We start from the raw sequence: 11214 nt of genomic DNA on the forward strand, positions 1-11214 counted from the left end.
GCTAAGAAAGATGCTGGCAGCCGGGAAAAGGCAGCACTACTGGGAACACGGTGGAAGGACCCCACATCCTGATTAAAGCAGCCTGTAAAAGCACAGTATGCATTTTGATCCTTAGGACAACACGACAAGCATTATGCAAAGAGGTATAGGTAAAGTCAGAAGAGCGAAACTAAAATGGAATACCAAAAATGCTCAGAAAACTACAGCATTGCCAACAGGAAAAAGCAAACAGAGGAACAGACCAGAGAACCATCAGAAAACAAATGTGAAATGGTAAACTGAAATCTAACCATATCAATAATCACAACATCGGGGCTGGGGCTGCAGCTCAGTGGCAGAGCACTTGCCTAGCACGTGAGGCACTGGGTTCCATCCTCAGCACCATATAAACCAGGACCCAACTACAGGAAGGCCTCATGCAAGTAATGACAAGGAGGTCCCAAGGAAGGATGGATGTGTCCCCACAGAAATGCCCATGAAAGGATACAGGACTGGCCATGAGTGAGGGGCATAGCACACCTGGCAAGAGTCCTCCAGGGATGAAGAGGGACTGAGGATGATGACAGGGGAAGTGTACCAGGGGGACCCCTGAATAAAGTCTCAAACACAAGAGCAGAAAGCAGTGGACTGGGAGAAGTGCAGACCCACAATCTCAGGACAGGCAAGGACGGGTCGCTCCCTAGGACGGCCACTGCAAGGCACCCCAGACCAGGTGGCTTACCATAGTGCAGATTTGTGGTTTTGAGGTTCTGGAGAGCAGCTGTGGACATCAAGGATGGTGGGGAGTCTGCCCAGTCTCTCCCCAGCTGCTGGTGGCTTACGGCTGTCTCTGGCACTCCTTGGCTCCAGGGTGCCACTCTCCTGTCTTCTGTCTTCACACGGCCGTCTTGTCCCTGTGACCATCCATCACCTTCCCTTTATGTCTGTGTCTAAATCCCCTGTCTATAGGGACATCTGTCATGCTGTGTTAGGGCCCACTCTAATGATCTCCTTTTAACTTGATTACCTTTATAAGAACCCTACTTCCAAGGTCCTGGGGGCTAGGGCTCCAACATACCCATTTGGGTGGGTACATAATTCAACTCCTCCCAACCACCTAACTGGTAAGCACAGAACATTCCAGTCCACACCAGAAGAGTTGCACCTGGACCACCTCCCCTACGGACCAGAGCCCAGGCTGGGGCAAGTCTCTGCATGTCCCCTACGTTATTCAAGACAAGTGCCACACTATATTTTTTTCCTCCAGTACTGGGAATCAAACCCAGGGGGCACTCTTCATCAAGCTACATTTCCAGCCTTTTTTCCCCCTTTCTTTGCAACAGTCTCATTAAGTTGCTGAGGGACCCTCCTGCCTCAGCCTCCCAAGTGGCTGGGATCGCAGGTGTGGCCACTGTGCTGCACAACCCTGCATCTTGGTCTGTTCAGCTGCCTAACACACACCATGAACTGGGCTCACAGACAACAGGAATTCACTTCTCACAGATCCTCAAGTCCAGGGTCAAGGTGCTGCTGACGCAGTGTCTGATGAGAGCTGCCTGCTGGTTCATAAAAGGCTCAGGTGGGGCAAGCATGCTGTCTAGAGCCAAGGCCCTGGGGCTCCACCCTCGTGACCTGTTCACCTCCAACTCCCATCACACTGGGGATGTGTTTTAACATAATGAATTTTGGGTGGGAGGCAAATAATCAGTCTTAGTTCATTTCTGCTCGATAAAAGATTACAGGAGACCGAGTAATCCACAATGGACAGAAGTTTATTAAGACACAGTTGTGAAGGCTAGGAGTCCCAGAGCAAGGGGCTTGCCCACGGGAGGGCTTCCTGCTGGGTACCACTGGTGGAAGGTGAGAGAAGGCAAGGGGGAGCCCACTCTTCCACAGTAGCACCAGCCTGCCCAAGAGGTGAGGCCTTCTTGCCCAGTATCTCTAAGAGCCCCACCCCTTATTACTGTCACCAAGGCAGTTAAGTTTCCACGAATTTTGGCAGGACAGACATTAAAACCACAGCATTCTGCCCCTGGTCCCCCAGACTCATGTCCTTCTCACCTATAAAACATAACATTCACCCCAACCCTAAATCCTAACTCTTTCCAGCACCAACTCAAAAGGGGCAAGAAGGCAGAACCCTGTGAGTCAGACAAGCTAGGACTCACGACTCAGCTATCGGCCAACGCCTCCGTGAGACTGCAGGGCTAGTTAGGCCCTTCCAAAGTGCAGTGGGGGCAGCCACAGGACAGCCTCCCATCCCGAGGAGGGGGACAGGCAAGGTAAAGGGACAACAGGGCCCAAGCAAGCCAAGCTGACAGGGTAAACCCTACGAAATCCTAAAGCTGGGGTATAATCTCTGACTGTCCTGCCTTCCAGATACCCCAAGTAGGGCTGGGCAGCCACTACGGCTGTGCTGGAGTCTCATATGCAGCTCTCCTAGACAGGAGCTGTGCCACGGTGGCCCCACCGTTCTGGGGTCTTGGGTTGCCCCACTGGGCACTCTCTGCAGCGGCTTTTTTCCTGTGATGTCTCTGTACCCCTGCTATCCTTGAAGGCCAGCTGGAGGCTGCCACACCCTCTCCTCCTGCATCCTTCACATCTGCAGAATGAGCACCCAATGGGCACTGCCTGCGTTTATGGCAGTACTTTCTGGATCAGCACATACAGCCATATCTGGGCCTGAGTGGGTCATGGTTGGTGAGTGCTGTGCAGGAATGTGGGGGGCAGAAATTTGGGGCCTGGAAAGCAGAACCCAAGGTCCCCTGGGCACCCTAGGCCTCTCCTTTGAAATATTTCCCTCCTTCAGCCCTGGCCTCTGGGCCCATGGTAGGGCAGCCAATGTTTCATCTGTACACACAGGCACTTGGCTCCATGCTGGGATTCTTCTCCTGAAAATGCACTTTCATTCTCTCTCATAGCCAGGCTGGGCAGCCTTCTGGCCACTACATTCTGCTAACCTTTCTGAAAATAGAACTCCCCATCCACATTGCTCTCGCCTCTGACACCCAGCTACGTGCAATCCAAGGCTCGCAGTACCTGGAATGCTGACCTGCCTGCAGATTTCAGTGCATATCTCTTTAAGTTCCACCTCCCACAAATCCCTGGGAGGCTGGCCGGGAACTTGCATCCCTCCTGCCTCAGCCTCCAGGACAAAGTCTCCCAAGTCCCTTGCCACTCTGGAACAAGGCTGGCCTTTCCCTGGATTCCAACACCTGGTCCTCACTTCCGTTGGAGCCCTCACTAGATGCCTTTACTGTCTTGGGAGTCCTTTTCCAGCCTGCTCCTTCCAGGGTTCCCCACCCCACCCATGAACCAATTCTAAAGCCACTTTCACATTTTGGGGTATTTGTTGTACTAACAACCTCACTCCTGCTATCAATTTTCTTTCTTTTTTCCTTAAAAAAAAAAAAAAATATATATATATATATATAAAATATATATAAATATATATATAGAGAGGGGGGGGAGAAATAGTTGAACACAATACCTTTATTTTGTTTATTTATTTTTATGTGGTGCTGAGGATCAAATCCTGGGTCTTGCATGTGCTAGACGAGCGCTCTACCGCTGAGCCACAATCCCAGCCCTCCTGCTGTCAATTTTTTGAAAATTAACACCAAAACCAGACAAAGACAACACAGAGTCCCCTACCTAACCCATGGGAGATGGGATCCAATGCCCCCAGGGGATGCCACAAACTGTGGACGGCATCAGATTCTAGATATACTAGGTATTTTCCTACACACGCACTCCTGTGGCAATGCTCAATTTAGAAATTAGGCACAATCAGAGACTAACCAATGGCATAATAAAAAAAACCATAAAAATGTACCATAATGAAAGTGATGTAAATGTGGTCTCTCTCTCAACCTCACTGTATTTCACTTTTCACTTAATGGCTTCTCTTGGGCATTTCTGACCTCCAGCAGAATTCTCTTGCACCTTGGGTCAGTGCTAAGGAACAAGGGCTACAAGCAAACAGCATTGGTACTGCCAGTGCCTGTGGGTGGGTGGGGCATATGCATGGACATGCCGGACGCAGGGGTGGTTCACATCTGGACACCACAGAAGAAGAATGGTACAAGGATGGTGAGATTTCATCATGCTCCTCAGATTGGCACACAACCTGAAACTTATGCATTGCTTATTTCTGGAATTTTCCACTTAATATCATGGACTACAGCTGAACAAAGGTAACACATCAGGGAAAGTGAAATCATGGATAAGGGACAACCATACAAAAAGAGAACCACAGACAAGTATACCTCACACACACAGATGCCAAGAGTCAACAAAACATCAAATCAAACCCAGCAGCAGGTAAAGGTGAGGCACCACCACACGGGTTACTCCAGGAAGGCAAGGCTGGTCCGGCACAGCAGATGGCCACCAGTGTGTGAATTCACAATGCGCTCACCAAGCAAGGCCACATGGAGCCCCTCCCATGAGAATAAGCGCTGAACAAAACAGCACACAATTAAAAAAAAAAAAAAAAATTCCAGCCAGGTGTGGTGGCGCCTGTGACTCCAACAACTTGGGAGGGTGAGGCAGGAGGGATGCAAGTTTCCAGCCAGCCTCAGAAACTTAGCAGACCCTGTGTCAAAATAAAAAATGAAAAGGGCTGGGGAGCAGCTCAGTAATAGAGCACCCCTGGGTTCAATCCCCAGCACACACAAAAAAAACTCCTGGCAAGCTACAAAGAAGAAGGAAGCTGTTCAACCTGGTAAGTGCCCAACAAAAGCCTATACCACCACACTCAGTGGAAGAGGAGCCTTCGCAAGTCCAACCCTGTGACAAATGCCAGCCAGGAAATGCAGGGAGCAAATGGACACTTCAGAAGTCAGCCCTGCACACGCATCATGAGAACAACCAAGTACTGACCCTACCCAGTGCTGCTGAGTGCCTGGACCGCAGAGCCACAGCATGGTGGTGCTCCACTCAGGAGCGCTCTTCTAGAAGGAGTCTGACAATGTGCTCACCAAGCAGGCGCGGTGATGTATTCCTCCAGCCCCAGCTGCTGAGAGGCTGAAGCAGGAGGACCACTTGAGCCCAAGCACTGGAGACCAGCCTGGGCAGCACCGTGAGAACATGTCTCAAAAAGCAAATAGATATGCGAGATGATTCACTGTGTGACCAGGCCACCCACTCTCAGGCTCTGCCTTAGAGAAATGAGACCTGCTCATCATACACAATGTTACAGCAGCTCTATTCATGACTGCAAAAACGAAACAAAACTCAACAAACAACAAAAAACATACAGGGGCTGGGGTAGTGGCTCAGCGGTAGAGCGCTTGCCTCGCACATGTGAGGCACTGGGTTTGATCCTCAGCACCACATGAAAATAAATAAATAAACAAATAAAATAAAGGTATTGTGTCCATCTACAACTGAAACAACAACAACAAAACAAACAAACAAACAAACAAAAAAACATACAAACATGCTTCCAGGGGTGAACAGACTCCCCATGGTCATCCGTGCACTGGACTCTGCCGCAGAGCGGGGCAGTGGCACCTGACTCTCAAGAGGCACAATGCCTTGTGCAACAGTACACCACAGGCTGCATGGCCCCACTCACACACACCAGCCAGGGAGGACAGGGAGTGGCTGCTGGGTGTGCCTGGGAAGGGCAGGGGCCTGGGAAGACGGAGCCACCTGCATGCTGCCTACAGGGGTTAAATTCCAGAACTGCACCAAAAGGGGAAAAAACAGTTCTACTATGTGAAATTTTAAAAAGCACTAGGGAGAAAACTCATTTTACCTGTACAAAGCATGGCAGACAAGCAGCAGATGTTGAAGCAACAGATTCAGGTAACAGGACTGTGGCCTCAAAGTGCTGAGGAAAAATCACCCACCCAGAAAGTTAAGCCAAAATAACCTGTACCAAGAAAGGGTGAGACGGGGTGGTGCAGGGGGACAGCTGCAATCCCGCCCTCGAGGTTCAGACGGCGGATGGCTTGCAGAGAGCCCAGGCACAGGAAGTCTGAGGCCCCTGGAGAAAGAATGCCAGTGTTCTTTCTCAAGACAAGCAAGACAGAGACACAAGAAACACGGCGAGCAAGGAGACACGCTGAAACTGGCACTGCTGTTGCATGCTTCAGAGTCAGTGTGCTGGAGAGACGTGACGGAACTGAAGTCCCAGCTGACACGAGTGCAGAGGACGACCAGAGGACAGCACAAACTGAGACGCGCTCACTGATGGGAAGAGATGATGCAGCTGAGCACCAAGGGCGCCAAACCTGGCTGGGTGTGGCTCACAGGTGGAGTTTGCCCAGCATCTGCGGGAGACCCTGGGTTCACCCCCAAGCACTGGGAAAAAATAAAATAAAAAAGCTGAACACAGCCCAGAGGCTCTACCCCCAGGTAGGGAGAGTTGAGAGAAATGAAAACACGTCCATGGGAAACAGTGAATGTTCAGAGACAGCATTTTCAGGGTGACTAGTAAGTGGAAACCACCCAAATGTCCATCAACCGAGTGGAGACACAAACGGGTCCCTCCAATCCAAATGTAACAAAATGGAACTCTGGCACCACACGGGTGCCAAAAGCCAGACACACACCACCACAGGCCGAGTCCCTCCACATGGCTGCCCAGAACAGGCAGATCCACAGGGCGAGGCGGATCTGAGGCCATTAGTCTGAGGGAGAGGATGGAGTGGCTGCTGTCAGGTTCCTAAAATTAGTGATGTGAACACTGGTGACCAGGACATGAGCAGGGCCCTCGCCTCCCTGGAGGGCAAGCACAGCAGGCCAGTCCAGCTCACAGGTCTCCCTGGAGGATCCCCTCCTCTTCTCCCCCTTTCAGCTGCAGCCCCTCTCTGCACTGGGGTGGGGACCGTCCTTGGCTTTCCTCTAGGTCCTCCAGACCTGTCACCCCTGCAGGGTGAGGTTGAGGGGACACCTGCCCCCAGGACAGCAAAGAGGCACCTGCAAGCGATCCCCTTTCACTCACTGCCCCTTCCCCACCCCAGGGACCCAAAAGGTTGGCAGACCACCACCTCCACCCGCTTCTGCTCAGTTTCCACTCCCTGACCCACTTTCCACTTCCAAACGAGATTAGGACTCTTTGCTGTGGCCTTCTTCCCAACTTTGTCCCCACTCCTCTCACTCTGCAGTTCCATTTTTTTTTTACCTTCTTCCTTTGTGTGTGTGCTCTTGCATGCCAGGGATGAAACCCAGGGCCTGGTGCGGGCGGGCACATGCTCTGCCACTAAGCTGTACCCCAGTCTGTTTCCTCCTTCCCCCCTCTTTTGGCAGTGCTGGGGAAGAAACTCAGGGCCTTGTGCATGCTAAGCTGTATCACCAGCCCTTCTGTTTTTTCCAATTTTATCTTGAGACAGGGTCTCAGTAAGTTGCCCAGACTGGCCTTGAACCTGTATCCTCCTCAGCCTCCCAAGTAGCTGGGATTAACAGATTTGCACCACCACACCCAGCTTCATTTTTCTTTGAAGGGAAAGAAAATGATATCAATGATCCCTCAGCTTTAACCTGAATTAATTCTAAGAATATATGTTGGGGCTTGGGCTAGGGATCAGTGGTAGCACACTTGCCTGGTATGTGTGAGGCACTGGGTTCAATTCGCAGCACCTCATATAAATTTAAAAAAAATAAAGGTCTATCAACAACTAAAAAAATAATAATAATAAAAAAGAATATACATTACAGAGAAACAAATCCCCAAACATAGAAACCCACTATATTAAAACAAAACTTTGCCTGTGATTCAGTAACTCAGGAGGCTGACAGGAGGACTGCAAGCCTGAGGCCAGTCTCAGCAACTTAGCAAGGCCTTTTCTCAAAAAGTAAAAAGGTCTAGGGATGTACCTCGGAATAAAGCACTCCTGGGTAAATCCCAGGTACCAAGACACAAAACAAGACTTTAAAACCAATATTCAACTGAGCCTATCTAAAATTTTAAGTTTCACACAAACATTTCAAACCAAGGACTAGTATCCTGGGAGAGGAGGAGGAAACCAGGTCAACATCCCAGTAGAACAGTGGACACAGACACAAACTAACAATTCCTGTAGGAGAATCCCAAATGAACAATGAACCTAATAGGGAGGGAGGCCTGACCCTACTGTGTCAGGAAATGTGCATTAGGATGGACTGTCCACACACGGTAAAGTCTGACAACACAAAGCACTGCAGGGACAAAGGTGTGGGCACCTGCCCCAGAGCAGGTCAGCAGCAGCTAAGAAGGGGAGACCCCGTGGCCCAACTCTCAAGGTCCACAGAAGGTGGCCAGGTCTGGGCTGATGCTCACAGTCATCAATATTCAAAGACATGGTCTCAGGACAAAGGCCAAGTTGTGTCCTCCAGCTACACACCACATAGCAGCGGGACGTGCCCAGCGAGCCACCACACGAGGGGCCTCTGACAGGTGAGTGAAAAAGCCAGCCACCTGCCCACATCTCAGGGCACTTTCTACACACTGTAAAACATAACACTCTCAGAAACACAGAGATAGAGCTCAGAAACCCAGGCAGAATGAGTGACAATCAGTGACAAGCATGTACATGACAGCACATCCCAAGCAGTCCTGGTGCTCACCCTCACTTGCTCGGTGCCTTTCTACCCAGTGACATCTCAAAACACCCAGTGGGAGGGGTGAAGGAGGTTACACTTCCTCCCAGTGGTTAACACACCAGCGAGCCTGGTGGCACAGCCTGGGACTAAGCGAGCACCCACACCCACGCCCCACCCACACAGTCCTGGGAACAAGCCAGGCCAGGATCCTTGAGTGAACCCCTGCATGCAGGGAGGCCAAGGGTCCACTCCTTTGCCCCACCATAGCCAGGCCCAGGATGGGGTAGTCACATGGGCCCTTGCCTCACGGGAACCTCTGGGGAGCTGGCAGCAGGGAAGGCAGCCCCAGTTGTTAGAAAAGGCCCATGGGAAAAGAAGGCAGCTCCAGAGGGTCACCCCTGCCCAGGCGGAAGCCACAGGCAATCTGAAGCCAGATGGACACAACTCATCACAGAGGTCTGAACAGTTTAATAGTGATTTCTCCTCAGCCTGATGGTGTAGCCAACACGGGGCGGGGCTAGACACCGCTTCTCAGCCTGGCCAGCACAGACGGGCTCCTGTCCTAAGAGCACCTGGGTTCCGAGCACCCTTTCTCTTCCGGGCCACACTCTGCAGACAGAGGCCCTTCTCCCAGCGCAGACCACGCCTCCTTTCTGATGACTACACCAAAGGCACCAGGCCACCCACCACACTCTTGCGGCTCAGACAGCTCTGAAGCTCCCCTCTGGGCACCCCACCCAGGAACTCTCCCCACACTGCACAGAAAATAGTGAGGGCAGTTCTGATGGGAATCAGAAGAGCTCTGGCCAATCCCACCAGGGATCTGGGGTGAGCCATCAGGGTCTCTCCAGTCTCTGCCAGCTGAGGACTAGCCAACAGCTCCTTCCTCATGTGACAGTGAGCATGGCTGCAGGCTGAGGCCTCCCCAGCACCTACACCCAGACTGCCTGCCCTGCACAGCAGGGCTCTTGACCAGCGTGTCAGCTCCTCACTGAGCTCCTGCACCTGCTGAGGGGTGGCTACAGCCCAGTCAGGTCCACAATGGCCTTGATGAAGATGGCATCATCTCGCACGTAGGAATTCTTGGCCTCCATCTTGGACACAGGGCAGAAGAGGGGGCAGCCACTGGCAATGTTCATGTCGCTGACTGGCCTCTGGAAGGAGGATGAGGTTATGTCGGGCCTGAAGGCATCGATCACGTGCTCCCGGTTGTTCTGGTCCAGCAGCATCAACGTCACCTGACAGGAGGCAGCCCAGGGAAGGGGACAGGTACCCATGAGTCACCCAAGTCCTCCTGTGCTCTGGCTCCCAAGAGAACTGAAGTGGCTATACACTCCCAGAATAGAGCACTTGGGCACCCTGGCCACAATGTGCTCCGAGTCTTGCTTAAGAATGTGCCCATGTTGGCACCTGTGTGTATTGATAACTGGAACCTCAGGTCAAAGGGGCTGCTCCCTGTGCTGCCCCTGAACAGCACTGACAGAGAAGCAGCACACTGCCCACCTGGAGGAAGGCACTTCTGGAGAGAACCCCAGACCCCCTGGCTGCAGACTGCTCATCGGCACTGGGCCTCCTGCCACTCCCCCTCCCAGCTGCCCCCTCTGCTGGCTGCTGGAAGGATGGTGGAGGGAAGGGTCATCCTCATTCCGACCTGGTCTCAAGCTTCAAATCCTCAACCAATATGGACCTGGTTTCAAATACTCAATCATACCCCCAGACAGCCCTGTGGCTGCCACCTTCCTCTGGAGCACACGCTCCCAGATGGACCTTCAACCCTACTGGTGGATCATGAAGCCAGTTGCCCATATCTTAACCAGCACTCAGTAACCATGGAACAGACTAGAAACTACCAAAGCCTCATGCACCTGCTGCACCCTGGAGGACTCCCAGGAACTCCCCCAGGCAAGGGGATGGCCTCTCACACCTTCCTGTCCCAGACAACCTTGCCTCTTGGAAGTTGCACCCCAGGGGCTCCCAGGCACTCCCCCAGACAAGGGGATGGCCTCTCACACCTTCTGGTTGAAGGGCCACCGCAGGAGGGCATCATTGGGGCCTTTCATCACCACAAAGAAGAGAGACAGATGTGTTCCTCTCCCGGTGCCATCACCGTTCAGGTAGACTCGAAGACACATCTTGTAGCCATACCTGCTGGTGTAGAAGGCTGGAGAGATGGGAGGGCCAGTTAGGGCGGCAGCACTCTTCCTGCCAGGAGGCCCTCCCACAGAGAGACGAACACAGGAGAACATCCAGCTTCCAGGGTACCTAAATATGCAGTTGGTTGCTAATGGAAATAGTTTTTCTTTATAACGATTAAAATAGCAATTTTAGGAACCCTTAATGTTACCCCTATTCTGGCAATGCACGAAATAACTGTGAACCTAGAGGGGAGGAGCAAGAACCACCCACTCCAGCATCTGAATCAGAGGTGGGAGCCAACCTGCCTCAGGAGAGGAAACCACCGGACAGAGGCCCAGAACAAGCTCGAGGTAATGTCCCTCACATGCAACAGTGCACAGTCAGGAGCAACAGCTGCAGCCTGGCCAGGCCACATGGGGAATGATCTGCCACTCTGGACAGAAAACGCAGCCAGGGACTATGATGGCTCATTTCAGTGGCACCTGACTGGTTAAGGAACACCTAGAGAGCTGGGAAAGCATTGTCTGTGGGCGTGTCTGTGAGGGTGTTTCCAGAGGAGACGGGGGG

At 52.1% G+C, this 11214-nt stretch overlaps 1 protein-coding gene across 10 annotated transcripts in view; it reads right to left on the minus strand.

Annotated features, from left to right (window-relative positions):
* Nucleotides 1–304: 304 nt before the first annotated feature.
* Traf2 (TNF receptor associated factor 2) overlaps nucleotides 305–11214 on the minus strand; it is a 38421-nt gene continuing 27511 nt past the window's right edge. For 9 of the 10 annotated variants that reach the window (XM_048813297.1, XM_048813300.1, XM_048813301.1 and 6 more), the window contains 2 exons: nucleotides 10524–10672; nucleotides 8965–9749 (listed from right to left, as the gene is read on the minus strand). In XM_048813297.1, coding sequence (XP_048669254.1) covers nucleotides 9531–9749; nucleotides 10524–10672 — 368 coding nt within the window. In that variant the 3' untranslated portion in view covers nucleotides 8965–9530. Of the gene's footprint in view, nucleotides 894–8964; nucleotides 9750–10523; nucleotides 10673–11214 lie in introns of those variants that run through there. The other variant, XM_048813302.1, reaches the window with a different exon arrangement.

Source organism: Marmota marmota, unplaced genomic scaffold (genome assembly GCF_001458135.2).
Source record: "Marmota marmota marmota unplaced genomic scaffold, marMar, whole genome shotgun sequence".
Taxonomy (NCBI): domain Eukaryota; kingdom Metazoa; phylum Chordata; class Mammalia; order Rodentia; family Sciuridae; genus Marmota; species Marmota marmota.